Consider the following 27,771-nt stretch of genomic DNA (forward strand, 5'->3'; position numbering starts at 1 on the left):
AGGCGGAGGCAACAAAAAGTGCGTTAGAGGTTGGAACTGAAGGAAAGGTAAAGAAGCTGAAGACATTTAGGAAACTAAGAGATTACCAACTATAATCACTAAAATGTGTCTCCGATTATACCGTAAAGCATGGCCACAGGAGAAAAGCGAGGAGCGGGTTTTGTGTTATTTCCAAAATTTATGGGTAAGTATGTTAGCAGGAGGTCTGCGAGCTGGAAGCCGCTGACAAGGAACTGAAATAAGGGACGCTCCAAGGCCTGGTTTCCCGCAAACACCGCGCATAGAAACCTCGCGATATTTTACTGCCTCCTCGAGACTAAGACAGCCCAGCTTTTTGGCGGTCCAAAGCCCAACGCCTTGACAGAAATGACCACCTCAGCAGAAGTGTGCGGAGCTCACCAGAGCCTCCAGGATGAGGGGTCCGGGCCCGGGAAGGTTGGCCAAAGATCTCTCTTCTCGTCCCAAACTGCATTCCCTTCCTCGCCTCGGCCCCAAGCTGCCTCCCTTCCACACACAGCCGCCCTGGGGCCCGCGGCGGGGTGTGGAGAGCATTGCCGCCAGCTCATTACCGACCTCAGAGCTAAACTCATGTTCTCTTCGGACAGAGACGTTCCTCTCGAGAACGATTTTAACCCCTACCCAAGGCAGCACGACTTCCACGAGCCGTTCAACAGACACCAACGACCTCCGCGGCCTCAAGCACCTCCCACAAGGTAGACGTGTCTGAGCTGGATTGGTTGAAATCGCTAATGTCCTGCCCATTGAGGCGAAAGCGTCACTAGTCCTCTGCTCTCATTGGGAGAATTTCGCGTCAATCAAAGAGATCTCCCTGCCGGCCTGCCCCGCTACGCCTCCGGCCCTTTAGATTGGCCTATTGCTTTTTCTCTCTAATCCTTTGCGAAGCGAGGATTTGAGTGTCTGTTTGGCTCTTCGGTCGGACGGTGGCTGAGCTAGTCCTCAGGAGAGAAGGCCTGCGGCTTGTGGGCCAGTGTCCGGAGACGGGGCGGGAAGGGAAGAGAGACGCCGCAGGCTGTCCTCTGGCTAGAAGGAGGGAGAGGCTTACGAAAGAGGTCTGCGAAATTTGACTGCCTTGTGTTCTACATTTTTGGATGGTTTAAGTACATGGGGAGTTTGTTTAAAACGCAGATTTAAATATCCCTCATTTTGATTCTAGTAGGTGTGAATCTTAAGTTTTTTTTTTTCCTTACAAATGCCAAGTGATTCTGAGGCAGGTGCTATGGATTATACTTTGATAAGCACTGGGTTGAATTATTAGGCAATTTACGGTGGAGCTGTACCTAAAGGGCCGTTTGCTCCCCTCTTCCTCCTTTGAACGTTTTTGTCCTTATTTTCAAGGTCTGTAAGCTACTTATACACATGATGTTACCTTCACTTACCTAACCAAGTCTCTTGAAGCTCACTTGGGTATTTAATATCTTTACCTGTTCATCTCTCCTACTAATCTTGAAGGCCAGGATTATACCTTTCATTTAACGCTATTCCTAGATGCTCAATAAATATTTGTTGCACTGAATGGAATCTTGCTGTGAAAACTCACAAAGTACTGAGCTAAACTGAAAATCTCATAAAGGAATGAAATTGCCTGAGGGTAGGTGTCGAGCCGGGGAAGGAGGAAGATATATAAACCCTGTGGTATAAATATAAAGGGATACATGTACAGATTTAGAGAAGGGAGAGAACACAGCAGGGTAGAAGAAAGACTTCTTGAAGGAGATGACATATATGTTAGGCCTAGAAGGATGAGCTAAATTTGGTTAAGTAAAGATGGTATGATGGAATAAAGCTAAATAAAAATTAATATTTACAGGATAGCCCCCCGAAAAAACAAAAGTAGAAAACTTCAAAGTGTCTTTGTAAATCACCTTTGAGTCTAAAAGGAGAGTAGAATTGCAATTACATACTTGAACATAATGACAATGAAAAAATTATGTATTAAAATTGTAAGATAGAGACCAAGCTATAGAAGAAAATTATTATTAAATACGAATGAAAATAAACCAAACATTTATTTGAATATTTTAGAAATGAAGAACAAAATTAATTGAAATTAGGAAGAAGAAATTACTAAAGATAAAATGACAACAAAAGAATTAGAAAACAGGTTTTAAAAAGAAAATTGTTAGGGCTTCCCTGGTGGCTCAGTGGTTGAGAGTCCGCCTGCCGATGCAGGGGACGCAGGTTCGAGTCCCGGTCCGGAAAGATCCCACATCCTGTGGAGCAGCTGGGCCCGTGAACCATAGCCGCTGAGCCTGCGCGTCCGGGGCCTGTGCTCCGCAATGGGAGAGGCCACAACAGTGAGAGGCCCGCATACCGCAAAAAAAAAAAAAAAAGAAAAGTGTCAAAATAGTAAATTGGTAAGATATTCTCATAATCCAATAATAAACTGGTTTTTGGCAATACCAATAAAATTGACAGAGAAGTGTAACAGGTAAGGGAATATTGTCACTAATAAAGTTGGTAGTTTAAAAGGGAGGTTTAAAAATTATTAAAATACTTTATACAACTTCATTCTGCCAATAAATATTAATACCAAAATGAAATAGTCACTTTTCAAGGAAAACAAAGATAAGGACTCAAAAAAGGTAGAAAACTGATTTAGGTTAATAGCTATAGACAGGACTTAAAAATGATGCCAAAGTTCTGTATCACAAAATAAAAAGGCATCCAGCCTACTCAGATGTATGGGTGAGTTTTAAAAATTCTTAAAGAGCTAATTCTTGTGCTTTAAATCCAAAGCATGATGGAGAGCTTCTTAGCTTAATTTTTGAAACTAGCACAACGCTTAGCATCTTAAAAAGCATTTAAAGTACTGAATGCATGCTCCATGATGAGAGTGTGTGCATGTTGCTCACCATTGTATGTGTTGGCCTCATATTTGATATTCATTAGTGAACATATGTGCAAAAGTCCTAGATAGTGACAAAATGAATTTGGCATTGTCTTAAGGAACATTTCACTATAACCAAGTAGTGTTTATTTTTAAAATATATAGTTCAAAATGTAAATCTGTAATAATTAATCATAACTAATTTATCATAATTCTAGGTTAAGGTGATCATCTCAAATGTCAAACACTGGAAAATACTCAATACCCATTCCTAACAAAATACATATTAATAAACCAAGTATAAAAGATACTTTTTTTTTTAACATGACAAGTAATGTACCTAATAAAATGTTAGTGTTTTTCACACCTGGTCTCTGAAACGCTAGAATTTTGTGAGATGTTTACGGTCATTTCGTGGAGAATGGGTTTTGTGGGCAAATAATTTGGGAAAATAGAATATGGTAATCAGAATGATAGGTCCAGAGCCAGAGCCAAAAGTAGATAAAACTCCTGATTTAAGAAGATAGTAGCATTAGTATTTGTTTAGTCTTCCTCCTGAAAGCTTAATGAAACAATAGTTGAGAAATTAATTTCTAATACTGAAGTGACCTGGAGAAAAACCATCAGCAGACAAGATATTTCGAAAAATATTTGAAAGATCTAAAGAGACATGGAAGCCTGTTAACAAATGACACAGATCATCAAAGTGGCATCTCAGAATTTGCAGGAGATGACTAAAGGTTCAGAGAGAGTTGATCTGACTGGCAGAGTCCCAGAGAGACCCTAGGATTAGAGTTATACAGTAGAGGGTGGAAATGAGAAGAGGGCTAAATACAAAATGTAAATTTAGAAGCTCTTTAGGAAACCACTGTACTTCAGTTTCTCCAGATTCCCCTCCTCATTATTCTTTCTCTTCACCTCTGTCTAGAACCTCACTCTTAAAAAAATTAATGAAAAATCAAAAACCATCAGAGATAGGAAGAAAATCAATGGCATGAAAGATAAAAATACGGAAAACAAACAGCTATCTAGGAAGACTGAGCTTAGGAACCAAAAGAAATTCATAATAAATTAATAATATTAAGCTTTCTAAGAGGTGGTCAAGAAAATACTGTATTGGAGGATGGGATACTTTGAAAAAGGAACATCCTGACAGTAAGAAAAGACTTGAAAATAAATATGATTGCAGAAATTAAAATTTTAATACAATGGTGAGATGGTTTAATTGAGGAAATATTTCAGAACATATAGCATTCAGACAAAAACATGGAAAAATTGAAAAAATGTGGAGGATTAATTCAATAGGTCCATCATATGATTAATAGGAATTCCAGAAAGAGGGAGCAACAACTGGAGAAGAGGCAGAAAACTATCAAAGTAATAAATACTTGAAGAAAAATTTCAAGGTACTGAAGAGTAGCACAAGTCTCCAGATTGATAGATATTCCTAGCGCTGAACAAAATAAATGGTAAAGAAACCACACCTAGCCACATCAACAAGACATTTCATAAATCAAAAAGAAAAGAAAAAGGCCTAAAAGCTTTCAGAGACAAGAATCTGATCTCCTATAAAAGAATAATAATTGAATTAGCATTAGATTTCTTATCAGAAACATTAGATAGATGACAATACCGTCAAAATTGTAAGGGGAAATTATTTGAATTTAGGATTCTATTCCCTGTCAAGACAAAAATCAAATGTGAGAACATAATAAAGATTTCAGAAAATTCAGTCATCATTTATGCTCTGAGAGGTATACTCCATAAAAATGAGTGAAATAAAAAAATAAGATAGACATAAAAGACAAGAATTATAACCTAGTGTGGGAGGTAGAATGGCTCACCAAAAATGTCCATGCCCTAATTCCTGAAATTTGTGAATATGTTATATTACACGGCAAAAGGAACTTTGCAGGTGTAATTAAGGTTACTGACCTTAAGATCGGGAGATTCTCCAGTAGGCTCAGTCTAATCTAATGAGCCCTAAAAAGCAGGGAACTTTCTCCATATTGAGGCAGAAGAGGTCAGAGAGATGTGCATAATGAGAAGGACTCAATCCACCATTGTTGGCTTTAAAAAGAAAAAATGATGTTATGAGTCAAGGAATGTGGGCAGCTTCTAGAAGTTGAGACAACCTCCAGCCAACAACCAGCAAGGAAACAGGGACCTCAGTCCTACAAAAGCATGAAACTGAATCCTGGCAGCAACCTGATTAAGCTTGGAAGCAGATTCATCCTCAGAGCCTTCAGAAGGGAGCACATCACTTCTGACACCTTGATTTAGGCCTTGTGAGACCCTAGCAGATAACTGAGTTGAACCACACTGTACCTAGACTTCTGACCTATAAAACTGAGACATAGTGAGTGGGTGTTGTTTTAAGCCATTGAATTTGTAGTAATCTTTTATGGCAGCAAGAGAAAACTAGTATGTTTCATAATTCAATGAAAAGAGAAAAGGTGAGATACAAAAGGCTTAGAAGGCAATTAGTCTAAAATAAATAGATGGACACCTAGAATGTTTTCAAGAAGAAAAATTGAATGGATTGCAAGCAATAGATAGAAAAAATATATGTGTAAAAGACAAGTATGATAATAAAACCAATAAAACCCCAAAAATACAAAGATTAAAAAATTGAAAGGCAAATAATGAAGTAGGAAAAATATTTGCAAAATACATGAAGGACAAGGAGGTGTTATTTTTTATAATTGAAAACTGTTTACTATGCAATCTGACCTTGACATGTTCCAAACAAGAAAGAAGTTTATTTTCTTGTTCTCCAATACTGCTTTCAAGTATATTTTACCCAATCTCTCCTTCCGGTTGCTTTCTGTCTAAGGCATATCTTATAGCTTTCTTTTCATGGTTGATTATAAGAATAAGTCCCATTTCTATAATTATGATTTCCTTTCTGGTATTAAAACATCCAATCTAGTCTATGGCAAAATCACATCTAGTCCATTGCTTTTCCCTAATAGTTAGATAAGTTGTATTGGAACTGAGTAGCCTTGTGGAAAAAAGATAAAGATGGATTCATACCACAAACTTAACACCAGGATAAATTTCAAATGGATGAATGATTTAATAATAAAAATGAAGTCTAAAAAAGTACTACAAGAGAGTGTGAGGAAGTGCTTTTATAATATTAAGAGTGGTGAAGTCCTGCCTAAATGCGACACAAAAGTCAGATGCTATGTAAGTGTGTTATAGGCTGAACTGTGTCTCCCCAAAATGCATATATTGAAGCTCTAACCCCCAATGTAACTACATTTCGTGGTAGGTTCTTTAGAGAGGTAATTAAGGTTAAATGAGGTCACAAGGGTGGAGCCCTAATCCAACAGGACTGATGTCCTTATGAGAAGAGGTTGAGAAACCAGGCATATGTGCACACAGAGAAAAGATCATGTAAGGACACAGCAAGGAGGCAGCCATTTGCAAGCCAGGAGAGAGGCCTCCAGAGAAACCAATCCTGCTGGCACCTGGATCTTAAACATCCAACCTCCAGAACTGTGAGAAAATAAATTCCTGTTGTTTAAGCCACCCAGTCTGTTGTACAGGGTTGGCCAAAAACTTCAAGTTTTTTCGCTACATCTTATGGAAAAACTTGAACGAACTTTTTGGCCAACCCAATATTTTGTATGGCAGCCCTAAAAGATTAATACAACACGCAAAGATTGACAGATTCTACTATATGATAATGAAACATTTCTGTACAGCAAAAACTCCATTAAGCAAAGTAAACAAGCAGACAAAAGCATTGAATTCAAGATAAAATAACTGCATTAAAAAAATTGATTTGTGTTGGAGAATTGTATCTTCATATATTTCCAAAGCAATGCCACATAGATGACTTTCTGGTCCCAAGGGGGAATATGTAATTTTACCACAGGGTGTCACCAGTCTAATCTAATGGTTTAAGTTAGCATCAGCAACTTGGAGTATTACCAGATATCAAATATCTGCTAATGTAATTAATATGAAGTACCCAACCCAACCTCTTACATCTTTTAGCCAAGAATGTTTAACTTCAATTTTATTAAATTATAATGTTTAATCTTCCATTTTATAGGAAATATAGGAGATAAGGAAACGTCTTTTTTTAAAAAAAAAAAGGCACCATGAGGTAACAATCAGACAAGTCCAGAAAGTAAAACATTCTACAGGACAAATGGCTATTCTCTTCAACAAGTCAGTGCACGGGAAAAAAGGGGCTGACCTAGATCAAAAAGGTCTTAGAAGAGAGTACAACCAGATAGAATGCCTTGTCCTGAATTAGATACTGGTTTGGACAAAGCAGCTATAAAAGGCATTATGTAGACAACTGAGAAAATTTGAATATGGACAGGGTGATAGATGGACAGGGTGACAGATGATACAAGCAAATTATTTTGTCAGGCATTCTAATAATATTTTGTCAATCTATGAAAATGTTCTCTTGTTTAGAGATACAAACTAAAATGTTTAGAGGTGCAATGTTCAAAATATTTGTAGTTTACTTTAAAATAGCATACCTAAAGCAGTTTAAAAATTTTTTAGTGCAATGATAAATCCTATGACGAAAATAAGACAGGAGAGTGAGATACGAGGTGAGTTGAATACTCAGAGGTTGAGTACTACAAATTTGGGAAGGTCTCTGAGAAAGTGACATTCATACTGAGATATAAAATGATTGCCAGCTGTGTTATTTCAGGTCCTGTAAAGTCCAGAAGAAAAGATAGAATTGGGTGTGACAGAGACTAGGAAACATCTGTGAGAACAAGGTGTGGCAAGAAGAAGACAAGAGAGTCTTCAAACAACAATCCAGTTGTGACACATGGGAAAGGAGAGCAGGAAGGAAGGAAAATTAGGTAGGAAGAGCTTCAGAGTGAAATGTAGTTGTGAGAAAATCTTAGGCCAATGAGGAGCCCCAAAGCAAGAATTGCCCTTTCAAGGAGTCCTGTGTTAGGCAGAAATAGCCTAACACTAGCTCTGATATCCCTGCAGTACTCACTCATTGGCTAGATCTCAGGGTAAGTGTGGTCTCAGTGTAATTGGATCTGAAGGTAGAGCAGCTCGAAGGTGTTAACTAATGATCCTCACAGCAGGTTCTTTTAAAGGGAGATCTGACCAGGATGCCTTCATTACTGTTGCACAAACCTTGCAAAGGTCTGGAGGGAGAGTGTATCAAAAAGAGGCAATAGCACAAAGGCCCTAAGATAGGAACGAGATTGGCATGTTCAAGGGAAAAAAAGAATTCAATAAGTTTGAAGCACAATGAGAGTGGCAGAGTGGTATAGAAAGGCAGATTGATAAACAGAGTCCTAATCACATAGAACCTAACAGATTATGATAAGGAGATGAATTTTATTTCAAGTGTAATGGAAACCCATCAGCATGTTTTAAGCAGTGAATTATTATGATCTGATTTAGGTTTTAGAGCCAAACTTCCTGAAACAATCTATACAGCATCCATTTCCTCATATCTCATTTTCTCCGAACCCACAGCAAATCTGGCTTACATCCTTACCTCTCTACTGGAAGAGCTTTTACTAGGTCACCAAAGACTTCTTAATTGCTAAGTTCAATTGCTTCTTTTCAATTCCCATCCTAGTTGTCCCCTGGGTTGCATCTGCACATTGACCACTTACTCCATAAAATTGCTCTCATGGCTGCTTTTTACTACTCCTTCCTTGTTTCCTTTGATGGCTTTTCTTCACCTACTCCCTAAATGTTTATTTTTTACAGAATTATATCCTTAGTACTTCCATGCTATCTCTAGGCCCTCTCATCTCCTAAATTCCAATAATCACATAACATGCTAACAACTCCAAAATTTCTCAGATTTTTTCCTCTAGCCCTCTACTCTCAGTCTTTCCATTTGCATGTTATGCATGTCCATCTTAATGGAAAATAATATACCAAAACAAAAATATTTTCTCCTAAAAGACTTCTTATGTATTCTCTACATTGGATAATGGCATCGCTAGTCACCCCGTTCACGTAACTCATTGGAATAACATTTAACGCCTCAGTGTTGTCAAAGTATAATTTTCAAAATTTAAAGATATGACTATCGTACAAATGTAGAATGAATATGAATATGTTTCTAAGATCTATTTAACTTTTTAATCAGGAAACCAGCAAGATGATAAAGCTGGTTTATAGAAAAATTAGAGAAACTGAGTGTACGTAGGTCGTCACAAAAGGTGTGCTGAAATAAATTTGCTAGGTTACAATGTCCTGCAGGTTAATGTTTTACAGGTCAAAATAAACTGTAGCCTTTGGTGTTACATTCTCTACCAGACAAAAATCACTTACAAAAATCTACAAGTTAACATTTTACTCAGTTTTAGCCCTAATCAATGGCAAATGTATCAGTGGAGTAGGCCTACTCATTCAGTCAGTTGATTCACTACAAAGGCACTAATATCATTCAATGAGAAAAAGATCTTGCAATGAATGGTGCTGCAGCAACCAGATGTCACACAAAAGAGAAATGAACCTGATTCTTACAAAAATTGATTTGAGATGGATCATAGACTTATACATATAAGAAAACATTATAAAGCTTCTAAAAGAAAATATAGGAGAATATCTCCATGACTTTAGGGCAGATAAGATTTCTTAAATAGGACTTAAAAAGCATTAATCATAAAATTAAAAATTGACAAATTAGATATCATCAAAATTTTACATTCCTCTCATCAAAGACACCATTAAAAAAGTGAAGAGGCAAGCCACAGACTGGGAGAAGACATTTACAGTACATATATCTGACAAAGCATTACAAATCAATTATAAAACTACAAAAACCAAATAAGAACATTGGATAAAATATTTGAATAGGCACTCTGCAAAAGTGGGTATCTAAGTGGCCAATAAACGTATAAAGAGGTGTTCAACAGTATTAGTTCTTAGGAAAATACAAGTTAAAACCACAATAAATATTATCACACATGCACCAAAATGACTAACATTTTAAAAAATGAAAGTTTTTTGCAAGACTAACAATATCACATGCTGGCAAGGATGTGGGCCACCTCTTAAATACTGCTGCTATGAGTGTAAAATAAAGCAGCCACTTTGTAAAATTGTCTGTCTCTACTAATGTCAAGCTCACTTACCTTATGACACAGCAATTTCATTCCTAGGTATATACCCAAGTGAAGTAGTATGTCTCCCTAGAAAGATTTTTACAAGAATGTTTATTGCAGCTTTATTCATAATAACTCCAAACTGGAAACAACCCCAATTTCCATTAACAGGTTAAAGGACAAAGAAAGTGAGGTATAGTCATACAATGGGATACTACCAGTGTTAAAAGAAAAATAATAAAGGACTATTCATAGAGTCAACAAAAAGACGGATATTCATGGATATTGTTTTAAGTGAAATAAGTCATATACAAAAGAGTACATGCAAATGAATTTGTAGCACATTATTCCATTTGTATAAAGTTCAACAACAGGCAGAACTAATCAATGTTTGTCTAAATCACAACAGTATTACCTTTGGGTAGGTAGTAGCCGATGGTATGTACTGAAAAGAAGCACAAAGGAACTTTATGGAGTGGTGGAAATATTCTATATCTTGATTTACATGGTGGTTATAAGAGTGTATGCATATGTAAAAATCTTCTAACTGCACAGTTAAGATTACTGTACTTTATGCATTTTATTAGGTATGTTATCCATTAAAAATATTAGTTTTTCACAGGGTCTTTGGATGAAAGTCTTGTAGAATTAGGGAATATAGATTGTAAAGGGTTAAAGAATGATGAAGCAGTGATTAACTTCACTTTGAAGAAATTCGGCTATCAAGAGGAGGAGAAGATTAAGGAATTAATAAAGATTTCAACAAGTCAAAGGAAGTTTTAAAAATTCCTTTAGAATAGGGAATGCTTTATCAGGGGAGAAGCCAATTGAGAGGTACAGGTCAAAGTTAGGCGTGAGGTAGGAGAAGAGAAAGTTGATAACACTAGATGCCTTGGAGTCAAAAGTGGAGGATTATCTAAATAAAGGGAAAGAAGATAGAGTGAAAAAAGAGAGGTAGGGTGAAGATACTCAGAGACCGTGAGGTGGAAGATAATTTGAGGACTTTTACTGTACCTGTTCTCAAACTTCTTAGTAAAATAGGAAGTCAGGACATCTACTAAAAGTCAGGAGGTGGGATGAAATGATGACTGGAGGGTTTGATGAAGCCAGTTAGCTATTTCATTAGCTGTGAAGGACTAGTTATTTACTTTTTAAGTTTCCTCATCCCTGTGATGGAGATTACATTTACTTCACAGAGTTGTTATGAAGATTAAATAAATTAATTAATCTAAAGTATCCATTAAGACAATAAATGTTAGTTTCCCCTTAAAAAAAAAGAACCACAGTTTCAGAAAATCATTCTTCATGAGTAGTTTGAAAAACAAATTGAATAATCTGAAGTCAGGATAAAAGACCCAGTGGAGGACAAGGAACCTAGTCCCCAGCACTTCCTTAACATTTGTGAGGGCTGGTGCAAATGAGACTCCAAATACCTTACATACAAATATTTTAAAGTTATAAATCAGGCTGGCAAGCTGTTAAATAAAATATGTTCTATCCTCCTACTTTGACAAGTATAGCTTCATAATGACCTGAAGTCCAGGTTCAAAGTTAGAATTCTCATTCCTTAGTGTTTCATACTGAATCCTGGTGATGTGGGAAGATCCAGACCAACTCAGCCTTTCCTTCCTTCTTCCAACTCCACCCCACACTGTGAGGGGCCTGTAGTGTACATGTGTGGATACGCCAGCCTGGAAGCCCAATCTTCATTCTCACCCTTGGCAAATAGCGGCCACTTGGCCACCCATGTGCTTAGGGTTATACACTCCAATGGCAAGGTCCTTGTGCAAAAACCCTAGAGGCAGGCTCAGAGCCATTTGCACAGGGAATTCTGTGGTCTCAAGTATCTGGAACTTGGTCGTGAAGTGGGTATGTGGGCTTTGGGTGTGTAGGGGAGGAAAGTAATTTTCCCTCTACCCTTTTGAGTTCTTGCCTGAGATCCCTGTAATAAAAGACAGATTAACAAGAGAAAAACAAACAGAAGTTTATTAACATGTTTACCCCTCTGGGCTAATAAGGGTCTGTCTCTAATAAAGGGAGGATTTGTATCCTTTGAAGGGCGTGGGTAGAGAGAGCTTTTCTGCATTTGCTGCTTCATAATTGCCTTTGGCTCAAAATCCTTTTTTTTGTCAGAGGCACATTTTAAGGTAGCGTATTCTGCTACTCTTCAGACAGGTATATCTTAGGCCCTTGAGACTCCTCACCTCGTATGAAGTACAGCTGAGAAAGAGCCAGAGTGGGTTCCAAAGTGTGGTGCCCTGAGTAGGGACTTCTTGTGCCCAGAGCTCAGGGCAATATAGCTAGTCACACTTAGGTCTAGGATTAGCCACACTTCCTGCTTCTAGCAGTGAAAACACATAGACTTTAATACTATTAACTAGAAAGAACAAAAAACTTAAGATCAAAATATGCTCAAAAATATAATAAAAGTAAAGTGGAACATATACATCCTTAAGAGGCTGCTTTCCACTTACAAAGTAAGCCATCTAGCCTTTTGAGTTATTGTGATGGATTGAAAGCTTCCCTGTGAAGCACTGCATAAAATTGAAAATGACTTATTGATCTCAGATCTCTTCAGATCAGAATATTTAGTCACCAGCAGTGGTCTGGTAACCCGCTTTGGGGAGCCTTGGCTTAAAGCAAAAAAATGTCATGGCTTCTTTGTTTGGCTTTACATTTCTTAAAAACCAGGTAAGTTGTATTTAGGTACTCATGATTGTAGATTCATAGGCTGTCTTTGAACCCAAATTGTGTTCTTATCACAACAGTTAGAAACATAGGATTTTGCATTTTTTGGATGAATTCTCATTAGTAATGAGTCACTAAACATGCTACTAAATACAATATAGAGAAGAAGATTAACAGAGTTATTTTTAGCTACCACCTACATACTATAGGCAGACAATATCAAGAGCAGGAGGGAAATAATGGTTCTTTTAGTTTAATAAATCATAATGCTCCTAATAAAAGTCTTCTCTTTCCTCCCAAACTTGGGGCATCCAGTTATATAAAGTGATTACTGTTGCAACAGCTAAGATATGAAGAGAAAGAAAAAGAGAGAGGGAAAAGAAGGGGAGGTGGGAGAGAGAGAGGGAGGATTGGGCTATTATACAAAAAAAATGATTAAAAGAAAAAAGTGTTTTGACTGAAGAGTAAAATGTGGTAACTGGTAACTAAAATAGAAACGCAACACTGAAATAATTATGTTTAGGGCTTGAACAACTCAATATCTGAATATCAAAGTAAAGAAAAACTTTCTGAATGTAGATAAAAGAAACACAATAGTAGCTTGCATATGATAGGGTGGGAAATATATTTATATTTCCAAATAAACCCTCAAGTCAAATTCAATAGAATGTAAAATACCATATGAAATGAGAAGATCAAAATTTACATGTTATATAGTATATTATATATTGTTATATATAACATTTAATACGTTTTTATATTAGAACCTAAAATATATGGAAGACAGCTCACATAAAAAGACATATAAATAGCTTTTAAACATGTGACTTGCTCAGCTTTTCTAAAAATAAGTTAAGCACTCAAATAAATTACACTGAGATATAAATCTTCACCTACTAGATTTGCAAATGTCTAAGTCTGGAATTATAAACTTACTATGGAAAATAGCAGGAAAAGCCTTCCTTATGCATTGTTGATAGTTACGTAATTTGGGGCAACCTCTTTGGAGAGCCTTGGAGTTCATATGTATCAAAATTGTAAATGTGCATACCATTTGAACTAACATTTATACTTCCCTGAAATTATCCTGTAGATGTACTTGTGCAAAAAGTATGTGCAAAACTATTCATTGCCATTTAGAAAAAGATTGGAAAAACACTAAATGTCCATGAACAGAAGGCAGTTAAATATATTAATTTACATCCATAGCATGGAATTATTATGCACTTGTTTAAAAGAATAAGGCAGATCTGTACATACTAATATGAAATATGTTTGAAATATATCCTTAAGTGAAATAAAAGAAAGTACAAACCAGTGTATATAACATACTATTATTTGAGTTAAAATAATAATAACAATAATAATAAAGAGAGATTAAGCCCACTTCACAATGTCAATGCTCTTCAGCCAAAGACTAAGAGAAATAACTGTAGTTGAACAAGTGAGTTTATTTATTTATTTATTTTTGCTGCAAACACCATGAGGGAACTGTGAGGTGTCTCAGAAAAAAAGAGTGTAAGAAAGGACTTGTCTCTGGTTGAGTAATTTGAGAGGGTCCAAGGAAGCAGGGGGAGCTATAGGATTGGGTGTCTGAACAAATTTCATCTATAGAGAGGACAACCTATAGGAGGATAAAGATATAATTGGATAAAGTTTCAGCTCCCCACTTGGCCTTTGCTGGCATGGGTGGGGATGGGGCCATAGCTTCTTCTGTGGTAAATTGGTTATTTTCTAACAGTTTTCTGTCTTGCTAGGCTACCCTTTTCTGGTCATTTGGTTCAAGGGAGCAGGCTTTTGCTGGGCCTTTGTCAGCGCCCATTGTCATTTTCAGGTTGCCGGCTTCTCCGGTATTCGTTCTGGGATGATGTGCGTAAAAAAAAAAAAAAAAATCCAGGCAACTCACCATGTTGTTTGTTCCTTAGATCCTGAAGTCCTTAGCTACTCTGCTTTCTCTTTACCTATCAGAATAGTACAGCTATTCCGTCTTCCGGGAAGTGGAAATCTCCTGGATATTTTTTTGCACTGCTTGAATTGTTTCATTCAAAGCGTGACTCATCCATTCATATAAATAAAAACCTACGTAGATACATGCCTTGCTTTTTTAGAACTGATCATTGCTAAATATCTATGAAGAAAATAAAGGAGAACAATAAGATAGAGAGTAAAGTATGTAAAGCTGCGTGGATAGGGTGGTCAGGGAAAGCCTCTCTACAACACTTGAACTGGGGTCAGAAGCCAGTCTAGTGAAGAGCTGAAAAAGAGCAGAAGAAGGGTAAATGCAAAAGGAAGAAACTTGGCATAATCCAGGAACAGAGAGAATTCTAATATTAGTGGAGTACTAGAGCTGGCTAGTGTTATCTTACTTATCGACATAATGAAAAGAATTAATGAACATTCATATTGGAACTACATTTGTTTTATCAGTTGCAACCACAGTTTGAATACAGATACAAGGTTTTGACAAAAATCAATGAGAGAATTCCACAATAATTGATATACTATATGGAATTTATAATAAAGAATATTTTCTATTTTTACTAATATTTACAGCTTTGTGCAACATATTCTTTATATCATTAAAATTTATTCTAAAATGTATGAACCTTTGTATAAACACATGTGTGGGTGTATGATGCTTCAGAAAAAAGTGAAAGCTAGGAATAAATTTGAGTCATCAGTATTTAAATGGTAAAGCTATATAACTAGATAAAATCAACTAGAAAAAGTAGCATGTGTTAAAAAAAAATAAAGTTCAAGATGAAATCCTGGGCATGTGAAATGGAATGGTCAATATAAGAAAGAAAGAAAACCAGGAGAAAATGTTGTGCTCAAAACCAAATAGGAGGAAGTGGTCAACTCAGTTGGACTTGGCAATATTGGTAACTTCAGCAAGAGCACATTTAGTGAAAGGTTGTTGTTGGAGGCCAGACTGGATTAATTTAAAATGGTCATAGCATTTCTATTGTTGATCAAATTTATGCAAAATGTATTTTGAAATTTTCTCCTAAGTAAGAGAACTATAAGGTAGAAAGAAAACTACTTATATACATAGGTTTACCTGATAATTGGAGAAAGAATTTCTTCCTTTAACCTGACTCTATTATGAGACCGTCCCTTCTTGCTTGCCCTTCCCCTCCCTATCATCACTAAGAATCTTCCCACAAGACCACTGTTTTTCATACATTCCTTAGGACACTGTATAAATTTTGAAGTATTTACAAATGAGATGATATGATGTCTACAGTTGGCTTCAAAATAATCCAGTATGTGTGTAGGGTAGGAGAGTAGGGATTTGATGAGGGTGTGGATGAAACAAAATTGGCCACATGTTGAAAATTGTGAGGATAATCAACTCAGGGGTTGATTATAGTACTATTTTTCTACATTTGTATATGACTGAAATTTTCCAGAATAAAAAGATTTTTTAAGTGTGGGGGAAGAGCAAGGATAGTCTTTACCATCAAAAAACTTACACACAACTTGAGAAGGACCTTATTCAAAAGAGTTAAAACTTGGCAGGTAAAGGGGGGAGATTGTGCACTGACAGAGATGGCTATACCGTGTTGATGGAGGAAGCCAGACTGTAGCATGATTCAAGCATAGTAGGAACAAACATTCATGGAATGCTTATTTCTGTGTGCTATGACTTACAGGTGTTTTCTCATTTACTGCTCATACATCCTGTGAGGTCAGTGCCATACACACACACACAAAATTAATGCTAGGACATGTTAAGTTATTTTTCTTGGGTCACAAAGCTGGTAACTGGTAACTTCTGGGTGAGTAATCTCACTGGAAAAGCCAGAGTGAGGAAGTAATGGGCTAAGGAAGAGATGACCAGAGACCACCTACTAGCTTAATAAGACCTACAGAAGGTATGTTTAAAATGTTTGATTTTGCTACGAATATTTACAAACCAGGAACAAGGAACAAAAATTTGCAATTTCTAGCTTGTCTTAAAGAATCGAAGATTTAGCATTACAGATGCTGCCCCCGCTCACAGCCAAGGTACTGCTGCCCCGTTTCTGTGGGACTTGAGCTCTTTTATGCCGGAATCCCCTTCACTCGTTTTATTGCAAATGAACTGCTTCACTTTGTCATTATGGCCTGTATAATTATTTGAGTTCATTTATATACTAATTATACTCAACTTGGAGTGTTATGACACACTAGTGTGGGTCTGATCAGTGAGAGAGAAAGGAATATAGTCATAGAAACAATGTGATTTGTCCACCACATGTTGAGAACTATAGTCCAAACCACTCGTCTAGCCATTAATCCTGTACTCTATGCCTATTGTAACGTCTCTTGCAGAGTTTTCTTGTGCTATAAATGTAAAGTGCCATATGAATGAGTGGTATAATAATAAATGCTTGATGATCCAGAGGAGGGCACAATAATTTCTACAATCATTAAGGCAAAGAATTTTAAAGTTGGGTTGAAATTTTATAAGAGAGTCAAAAGCATTTCAGATGGAAGGAAAATCAAAGGAAAAATGCATGAATTTAGGAAAGTACAAAACAGGTGGAGGGACTAGGATGGCAGACTAGTATATTTAAAGCTGAGACTTCTTCATTCCAGTAACTCTAGTATTCCATCAGGATTGGATGGAATCACAGAAATGTTAATACTAGAAAGGAACTCACAGGTAATCTGTACTTGAAGCCCTTCTTTCCACAGATAACAACCAAGATTTTGAAAAGCTAGGTGATTTGCTTAATGTCACATTTGCTTAATTGGTGAAGGATCTGAAATTAGATCTTCCGATTTTTGATATTCTTCCTCCATACTTCCCTTCAACGTGAGTTATTTTCATTATAGGCAAGGAGAGGAAAATATGAGTTGAGTTCTGGATATATTATTTTTAATGACCTCAAGTAGCAGCTGCCTTTTCCTTTCATCATTCACTTCCACTTCAAATTTTTAACCAGGAATTAAACCATGAAAGTGCTAGGGGAATCTGAAAGAAGAACGAAGGGTTAAGAATAGTTGATGTATCATACCACTTTCTGCCATTACATTATTATATTTACCTCATTCCAAAGGGATCAGCTCAACTTCTAAATTCTACATGACTACTATTCTCAGTAAGAGGAAGAAACTACATAATGAATTTTCAACCTTCTAAAGTGGACATGAAAAGAGGAAACATATGCTGGCAGCCAAGTCTCAGGCTCAACCTTTATAATAATAAGGACCAGAATCTGAAAATAGTAATCAGTCTCAATATTGCTCAAAAGAGACTGACAGGCTGCCTCTGGCTTTCACTCCAAGTTAGTGATGCCTGGTTTACATCTTGGAATTTGAGACTGGCAGTATAGCATAGTATTAAGATCACAGGCTTTGGATTTGAATCCAGGCTCTAGCATTTACCAGCTAAGTGATAAGAACAATTTATTTAACTTCTCCAAGCATTAGACTGCACATATATAAAACAGTGATAAGAATAATTTCTACCACTCTCATTGAGTTCGTTGAGAATTGAATACCTTGGTTTGGGTTTCCTCCAGAGCGATCTCTTAGACGAGGATTTGGGTTCGAGTAGTTTATTTGGGAGGTGATCCCAGGAAACATGGTGAGGGTGTGATAAAGTGAGACAAGGAAGGGAATCCTGCTGGGGAATCCTCCACTAATGGGCTAGGAAACTTGGAAGGACCATGACCTCTATTCCCCACTGATTGAGGGTTGCCCCTGGGGTATTAACTGTTATACACTTCTGGCTTACCCTGAGCACAGGTCAGGCACACTCCAGGGTCAGAGAAAGCCCTCACAGAGAAAGGTTCAGGGCTTGAAGTAAGAAGCTTTGGATTTTTCCAGGAACTGTCAGTGAAGACTACAGAACCTCTGGAGGGGGCTGAGAGGATATGGGAAGGGCATTGACAGCATCTTCTGTAGGGAGATAATGTGTTTGTCATGGTAGCATTTGGAACATAACCAGCCCTAGCAAATGACATTAGTTACTTAAAGTACAAAATACTAAGATTCCAAAGGGAAAGTCTTCCCAATTAAAAAGAAGAAGCACTCTTACCAAGGAGATGAGATGAATGGACTCAAAACAAAACCTAGAAGTCATCCTTCACTCTACCTTCCTCTCATTCCATCAATCTAATCACTTTAACATGTTCCGCTCCCAGCAACACTCCTTAAAGCAGGCATTTCACATTTCTTGCTTGAATTATCAGGTAACCTTCTAACTGGCCTTCCTGCCAGGCTCCCTTTCTTTCCCCACCACTACCCCACTCAACCCCTTCATTCAGGACTATGAGAATGCTTCTTCTAAAACCCAATTCAGAGGGAGTTACCTTCTACTTCAATGATTCACCACTTATTTGTGGGTGAAAATAAAACTTTTCAGCTTAGGATACAAGACTCTTCATGATCTAGTCCTGCTTACTTCTCCAATCACATTTCACCTGTGCCTCACTCTTAACTCCTAAATTCCAGATGTAAGAAACTTTCCTTGGTTCCTCATATATGCCACACTTTCTCATAATTCAATGCCATTTTTCATGCTCTTCACCACATTTCTTCATCTAGAAAACTACTAGTTTTTATTCAGGAATTCAAGTTGGGATCTTTTTATAAAAGCCTATCCCTGACATTTACCCTTCCCTCTTGATCTAGATCAGTGATCCAATAACATTTTTGTATATCTCTTAAAACTTACCACGTGTATTATAAATGTCTGTTTACTTTCTTACTTACTAATTAGACCAATGTGCTTCATAATCAGATACTGAGCATCTGTATTCTTAACAAGTACCCAGGGTGATTTTTATTCCTACTGAAGTCTAGGAGTCAATTTATTATACTAAGTGCTTCTTAAGGGAAAACATTTTTCTCTGTAATTCTAGTGCCTATTTATAGCACCTGGCATGTAGTTGGTACTCAATAAGCAACTCCTGGTTTAATAAATACTACTGTTTACATTTTGAGAATTTCCATTCTTTCACAGAGATTTTATCAGGTTGCCCTCTATGGTAATATGACTCATTAAAAAATTATTCCCTGTACCAATGGTATTATAAAGTGGGAATCTCACTGGTGATCTGCCAGTCCTCCAGCTAAGTGGCTATTAAATTTGACCTGTTGTTCCACTTTTTCACCCTTGATTGCCTTTAAACCTTTTCCATGGAAAGTATTTAGTCTTATTGGTTTTGTTAATGGTGTCTAGAAGAATAGTTCTCAAACTAAGATGTATCATAAAGACCTGGAGAGCTTGTTAAAAATAGATATGGCCCCAATCTCATAGATTCTAACTCAGTAGTATTTGAGAGAGGAGGGGCAAGGCTCTATATTTTTAATAAGATCTTGAAGAAGAAACTATCCCCTATAACAAATAGATCTACATATTATATAGACAGAGAAAAGGCTGACATTTCTACAAACTGACAGACACATGTTTTATTTCTTCTAGACAAATAGTGTGACCTGTTTCAGCAGAGACTGTCAACACACTTTACAAATAGCACTTGAAGTTTAGCAGTTCTATAATATTTTGCCTTGATTGACTTGCCTGGTAACTTAACGTACCTAAAGAAAATACATTGTCTAATTTTTTTCTTTTGCTTTTAGTAGATATAAATGTAGATTACATACTTAATCTACCAGGATCCTTTGCTTTTATTAAATAGCTCCATGACAGCAAAATTGGAAATGTAGTCAAGGATTAGGAATGTGGTCACCCAGCTTTGGCTTGTGTGTGCTCACATGGCTTCGTTCCTGCATGTAGCCTTCTTACTAGATGCCAGAATCAAATCTTTCTCCAAACCTTGAGTTTGTGCTTTTTTCCATTAGAACCACAACAGGATCTGTAGTTACCTGAACCCTGACAAAAATTGTGTGTGGGTCGGTTGGGGGCCTGCAGGATGAGAAGGAGTATACACAGTAATACTACTTCCTTCTCCTTCTTTTTGTTTGTTTGTTTTTACCATCTACTGTCAGTCATCTTTCTTTTATATATATTTTTTCCTTGAAGTATAGTTGATTTACAATGTTAATTTCTGCTGTACAGCAAAGTGATTCAGTATACATATATATACATTTATTTTTATATTCTTTTCCATTATGGTTTATCATAGGATATTGAATATAGTTCCCTGTGCTATACAGTAGGACCTTGTTGTTTATTCACTGTATATAATAAACTTCTCCTTTCTTCTAAACACTACTCAAGGGTTATATGGCAATCTGTGCCCCTGAACCATTTTTGGAATAGAAGGTTTCATCATTTCACACAAGGATCATAAATGGATTCTATCTGTCCCTCTGTCTAGTTTCTGTGTCTCTCCTTTAGATTTTTATGTACCCTAGAAGATGCCATGAAAAGACATCTTCTCTCTTGTTTGTCCCAGGCTGGATGGATTCCATCATGATACTTTCCTGACCAAGGACGAGAAGGCTCTGCTAAGTTCAATGTAAACATTATGGTTCCCAGAGTATAAAGTTTGCTTTAAAAGTGGCATCAGAGTACTCAGAAATTTTTATTTAAAAATTTCCCTTTGAAGAAACCTGGGTACATGATGATCTGAAAATCCAAGGGGAACCTGGAAAAATCCCTATCATAGCCAGATGCAGTCAGAATATCTGCAGGAGCTATTGTCTCTCATGCTGCTATTAGAAATGAAATAGTTCTTGGGACTTCCCTGGTGTCACAGTGGTTAAGAATCAGCCTGCCAATGCAGGGGACACGGGTTTGAGCCCTGGTTCGGGAAGATCCCACATGCCGTGGAGCAACTACGCCCATGCACCACAACTACTGAGCCTGTGCTCTAGAGCCTGCAAGCCACAACTACGGAAGCCTGTGCACCTAGAGCCCATGCTCCTCAGCAAGAGAAGCCACTGCAATGAGAAGCCCAAGCACAGCAACGAAAAGTAGCCCTGGCTCACCGCAACTAGAGAAAGCCCATGCACAGCAACGAAGACCCAACACAGCCAAATAAATAAATAAATATTTTTAAAAATTAAAAAATTAAAAAAAGAAATGAAATAGTTCTATAGTACAACAGAGTAATTCTGTTTTACACAGGAGTGTAAAAATTTATACCAATGCAGAAAATAAATGATAATATCTGTGAATTTTCTGTTTACCTCTAAATGAAATTTTGCTGGACTTTTAAGTATAATTTTTTATGTTTAAATGTCAAAGTTTGGGGGTTGGAGAGCTTTTTATAGAAATACATTTCTTATAATCAAAATGAATGGTAAAATAATATTTATTTAATGGAATACTCTTTTGTAGCCAATTTGCTGTAATGAAGCTATTTAATAAAAGCAAAGGCTCCTGTTATAAGAGCCTAGCTTTAGACCATACTTTAGAGAACACGCTATTATAATTGTATGTAATGTACACCTATTTACTTTATATGGTTCCTTTTTAAAATTTGATTTGAACTATTAATTTTATCATTAATTTGATTTTATGATTTGGTTTAACATTGGTTTGTGGTTTGTGTAACATCTGACAATTTATTCAGTGGAACATTGTCTTTTATTAATATTTTCTTCAAATTATGAAAACATCTTTGCCTGCTCTAATTCATATTCTACAGAGCTTAATAATTAGGGATTATAACATGAAAAAAAAGAGTGACAAAATCTGAAACAGTAATTTTTAAAAGTATATTAATAGTTGCTTTCTAAAAGCAAGTTTTTTGTTGTTGTTTTAACTTAGGGCCACATAAAGAAACTATTAATGTGAATCTTCATGAGAAAAATTTTTACTGAATTTTTTTCAATTAAACCACTAGATGGCAATATCTTTGTTTCTTTATGAATCCACTAGACAAACATCTCTTGAAGAAAACACTCAGTTATCATATTTTTTTAAAGCTCTGACCTCAGCTACCAAATTGCTATTGTTCAATTCTAAGGAAAGAAATATACAGAGGAGAAAACTCCAGTCCAGTTAAAGAGGACTCTATTGTATTTGGGTAGTAAATTAACGTCCTTCCTTAATAACCGGAGGTGTCCCTGGGTCACTGAGGTGAAAACTCACTTTGAAGTTTGGCTTCACTTTGGAGCACACAAACTTCCAAGATTTTAGGCCTGTAAGGATACTCTGTACAGAAAGACAGCTGAAACAGTGGTCTTGAATCTGTCTTCATTCTTACCACTAATTTTTTTGCTTTCTCATCTGATTTCACTATTTCTAAAATTTCTCTTTCCCCTTTATGGATTAAAAAATACAGCCAATTTCTCTTTCCCCTTTATGGATTAAAAAATACTCCTTTGTGGAGGAGATTCCTTTACCACAGAAAAGTTTACATACTGAGTGCCAAAACTATAGTCACTATACCTAAAATATTCTGTACCTAAAATTTTCACTACAACTAATTTTTGTATAATTTAGGTTTACATATTTAGCAACCTGTCTGAGTTTCTTTTTCACTTGGAGCTATTGAAATACAATAATCAAAATCTCAGGGTTTTTTGTTTTTTTGTTTTTTTTTTGCGGTACGCAGGCCTCTCACTGTTGTGGCTTCTCCCGTTGCAGAGCACAGGCTCCGGACGGACGCACAGGCTCAGCGGCCATGGTTCACGGGCCCAGCCGCTCCGCGCCATGTGGGATCTTCCCGGACCGGGGCATGAACCTGTGTCGCCTGCATCGGCAGGCAGACTCCCAACCACTGCGCCACCAGGGAAGCCCAAAACAGCAGGTATTTAATTGCTAAAGTATTATGTTCAAAAAGAAAAAAATATATTTTTACTTTTATGTATATATAAAATGAACACATATGAAAGATTTTATTCAACTTAATAGTAATGGGAGAATCAGTTTAAAATAAAATTTCAAAAACATACATGCATACACACTCAATCAGGAATGCTGAAAAGAACTTGCTAATAGATGCAAAACTGGTTAATTACCAATAAGGCAATAAAATTTAATGTTTGTGGTAATCTTTCCTATGAGGCAGAAATAAATTTTATATCTATGACACAAAATTAATTAATTTTCCTTGGTATGCACAAGCATTATTTGCTTTATGATTAGTTTTGTACAAGTTAATTTCTATGATATTGAGATGTAAAATAGCCTCCTCAGTAGAAAGTCAATCAAAGATGCACAACGTTATATAATCAGATAATCCCCAGAAGGTCTGCTAAACTCAATTAATTCTTTTGCCTATTTCCAAGTAGTGGACAGTTTTTCCTAACATTACTACTTTTTAAAATAATTATATTGTTGGGATGAGCAATACGGTTGCAGAAAGAGCCTTATTCCATGTGCTGCAATCTTAGGGCAAACCACAAGGAGGCACTTTTTGCACTAGATTCCCTGCACAGATGGTGACCAGGACCAATGATTAAATCAGGCATACTGTCATTAAGTTTTGTAATAAATTAAGCAGACAATGGGTTTCCTTAGCTCTGGAAGTAGATGTCAGAGGAGGTAAGCAAAGAATTGTCCCTAAAGTAAAAGAATAGAAATTACTTGTCTCTGACTTGGCTCACAATTTTGAGTGTAATGTGGCACCACAAAATATTCTCAAATCTGGAGATGTGTCACAATTTCTCCCGAAGTTAGATTTGGAAAAAAATAAAAGAATACAGTAAATTTCGTGAACTAAGAAAGATCAAGATTTGCAAACACAAATGCCTACAAGGGCAGGGCATTTAAGTAAAATGAGTCAAGCAGGCTGGATATAGTACAGGACACAGTAGGGGAACGATGACAAATTGGGAAGCTCATGCCCCATCTAAAGAGGGAGACTACTATGTGGGTCCAGCTGTATGAAAATACAGATCCCCAAAGGCCAGATTTTCAGATTTTTCAAGAGAAGCAAGAAAACCATATTGTTATTTGAATTCCCCTGATTTTTTTTTTTTTAATGATGCTGGCCACTTAACCAAAGTAAATAAATAAATAAACATCATGTGTCTTCCCTTCCTCCCCCATAATTTGCCTAAGGGAATTTTCTAGAATCCTTCTCTCATGTGAAGGCTGTTGAAGGGGCAAGTTCTGAGAAGTGAGAGTATGATTGCAGAAGTAGTGGCAAGAATTGAGCGTCACGGATGAGCAGGTCAACAATAAGTTTGTGTAGACTACACACCTATGAGCCCATTGGTAATTACCAGAAATGGAGGGTCCTTTAAGGGTTTAGACTTTTCATAACTTAGAAAAACCTAGGACGTCAAAGACCACTTTTATCACTTATTGTCCTCCTCACCTCTCCCACCCCAAATTGTCCAGTGCTGAGCTCACTGAAGGGAATCAATAAATATTTCCTCACTGAGTTTTCATTCAAATAACAAGTCAAACAGAAGGATCAAAATAACAACCTTAATTTTTTGTCAGCTGTTCGATAATTTAGACTCTGTGTGTGTGTGTGTATTATCTTAATTTCTTAAACTCAGTGGGGAAGAAAAGCATGAATGAATTAATGGTAAGATTCCAAAATGGAGCTGGAAATATACTATCGCCATCGGCCTCTTTACCCCTTAAGGGTTTCACAAAACTGTAGATGATGTGTATTTTAACTGGTCACAGCCCCTGTAAGGCCATATACTAAGGCCTCCACACCCTGTTGCTCCACCTGGAGACACCTGACCTAAACTAAACAAATCAGATTCTTTTTCTCGGACTTTTGAATACAGATACTGAGCCAATGAGTCAGAAGATGCTAAATGCTTGAACTGAAAGGTCAGGGCAAAACATGAGAAAGGACAACAAATAAAAGCTAAGAACAAGATAATTTATGGGGGAGCAGAGATGCCACAAGTAAACAGAGACAAACAGAGTCCATAACACTCTGAGGGAGGTGAAAGGAAGTTGTTGGGTTTATAATAGTCTTTTTCCACTTTCCAGGTGACCCAACTGTATTTTATTCTTCAAATGTTTTTCAAATGGCCAGTTTTATCCCTTTGATAAATCCCCTCTTTACTGATGCTGATTTGAGTGTGTATTTGTTATACTTGCAACCACACAATTTTCTGTCTACTAGATGCAGCACTGCCAGATGCAAGGAACTCGTCTTTGGCAGAATGGAGAGACCTCATTAATGTGACCTGAGAACACGGTGTGGTCTCCATGGTGATTCTTACAGTTGATTCTCAAGTACTTTTTATAGTTTTGATTCTGAGGTTAAATTAAAGTGTTGCTGAAGAGACATGAAATAGAACCTCAGCGTCAAACTGAGTCTTCCTTGGCATTTCCTTTGTAATTCTCTCAACACAATACATTTCTGTTAAAAATATCATGATGACTGCTAGGCTTACATTTAAAGGTTGTAATTTTTGCAGTTTTTGCCATAAGAAATATCATTTAAATATTTAAAATTTAGTACATCTTATTGTCTATTTAATGGTCAGATATTTCTAAAAACTTGAAATAACCTAAATAGTTCAATGGAAACAAATCACCTAAAAACAAATGTATTTCTCCTTGATTCATTGATCAATGGTTCAATTACCTTTTTACCCCTTTCCCATTGTCTCATTTTTCCCAATACCTTACCAGAATTTCTACGTAGCTTGATAATATAGAACACACTCCCAATATTCTCTATTTGTGTATTCATTTGTCTATTCCCATAGTACAACATATAGTTCAGTACTATGTACCTTGTAAATGTTAAATAAGCAAGAATTGAAATGAATTATAGAAGATGCATAAAGCATAGTTTTTTAAAACATCTTTTTTCAAGTCTTTTACTGGCAAGTAGCTTTGTAATTATATCTAATTATACCAACTATGTGGACAGTTATGTTATGGATAATTAAATTTCATTATTATTATTTTGCTATGAACTTACAGTATAGCGATAAGAACAAATAGACTCCTCAGCTTCTTTACCTCTAGTAACAAGCTTCATTGTACATTAGTTTTTACCATCAGTAAATAAATATATAAATATTAAATGATACTGAGCTGGAGAGGATCTATTAAAACCAGTCTTTTAGGGAAATTATTCTAATGGTAGTACTCAGGATAAGAGAGAGAGAAATGATGGGAAGCACAGTAGGAGGTTCCTGCAGTAAAATCCATGTGTTAGACGAAAGAACCTTGAAACAGAGGGAAGCAGAAGGGATGAAGAACAAAAGGCCAGCTTGAGAGACATCATGAAGATGATGGCATTTTTGATAGGGAAAAATCAGGATAACTGAGTGTTTGAATCTGACTACCTGTTGAGAGAAATGGGGAAATCGAGAGAGTTGGTTTTGTGGCAAGACTGTCTAAGTCAGAGTGATGATACAACTATTCCTTTCATGATCGGTGACAACTTTTATTGTTATATTCTACACTATTGGCACCATAAATAGTTATTTTATCAATATTACACATAAGAATCCAATCATTTGGAATAATCAGGTCTGCCTACATTGAATAATTCTAGCCTAGAGCAAAAATTGCTCTGAAATAGCCTTCTTTTTTTTTTCCCTCAGTTATTCATTAGATAAATATATTACTGAGCACCTACCTTGAGCATGTTTGTCACATTCAAAGAACAACAAGGGGGCAGATGGGACAGGAATTATGTGAGCTGGGGTAGAATGGGAAGAGATCAGAGAAGTAAGGGGGTAGACTGGTAGCAACTTATAAAACTACATAAGCCATCATTAGGACTTAACTTTCATTTGAAATGAGAAAAAAAAAACTGTTAAAGGTTTGGGGCAGAGGAGTGATGTGATCCACCTTATGAATTTTAAAATGTCACTCTGGACACTTGTTGAGAAAACACCATGGGGAGCCAAGCAGGAGAAGGGAGACCAGTTAGAATTTGTTGTTGCAATAACTCAGGTGAGATTTGATGGGACAAGTGTAACAGTGGTGGAGATAGTGAGAAGTACTCAAACTCTGAATTTGAATTAGATTTTGAAGGCAGAACCAATAGGATTTGTTATAAGTGGAGTGTATCAGTTAGGAATTTAGAAACTGTATTCATCAATTAGGAACAGAACTCTACCTAGACTGTTTTTTTTTTTTAATGTAAAATAATCCCAGAAGTAGGCCATTCAAAAAGGTGCGGTGGCTCTCTGTGTCTTCTATCCAGCTAAGTCGGACCTTTTAAACAACCTTTCCAGAAGTCCTACAAAATATTAACATTTTGACTTATAACTCCTTAGCTAGAGCTTAGTCACAAGGCTATGCTTAACTACAAGGAGTGTCTGGGAAATGAAGTCTCTCAAGTGAGAATATTATTGCTCCCTGCCAAAAAA

General features: G+C 36.6%; 1 protein-coding gene and 1 long non-coding RNA gene across 2 annotated transcripts in view; one reads left to right on the forward strand and one right to left on the reverse strand.

Moving 5' to 3' along the window:
• Nucleotides 1-705, reverse strand: part of CETN3 (centrin 3) — a 20,864-nt gene extending 20,159 nt beyond the window's left edge. The window contains exon 1 of the mRNA XM_030847521.3: nucleotides 574-705. Within this exon, the coding sequence (XP_030703381.1) occupies nucleotides 574-590 (17 nt within the window). The 5' untranslated portion in view covers nucleotides 591-705. The remainder of the gene's footprint in view (nucleotides 1-573) is intronic.
• LOC132597082 (uncharacterized) lies at nucleotides 507-25,740 on the forward strand. The gene is made up of 3 exons (XR_009563417.1): nucleotides 507-713; nucleotides 23,105-23,267; nucleotides 25,557-25,740. It is a non-coding gene; the product is annotated as an uncharacterized lncRNA (long non-coding RNA).
• The last annotated feature ends 2,031 nt before the right edge of the window (nucleotides 25,741-27,771 follow it).

Source organism: Globicephala melas, chromosome 3 (genome assembly GCF_963455315.2).
Source record: "Globicephala melas chromosome 3, mGloMel1.2, whole genome shotgun sequence".
Classification (NCBI taxonomy): domain Eukaryota; kingdom Metazoa; phylum Chordata; class Mammalia; order Artiodactyla; family Delphinidae; genus Globicephala; species Globicephala melas.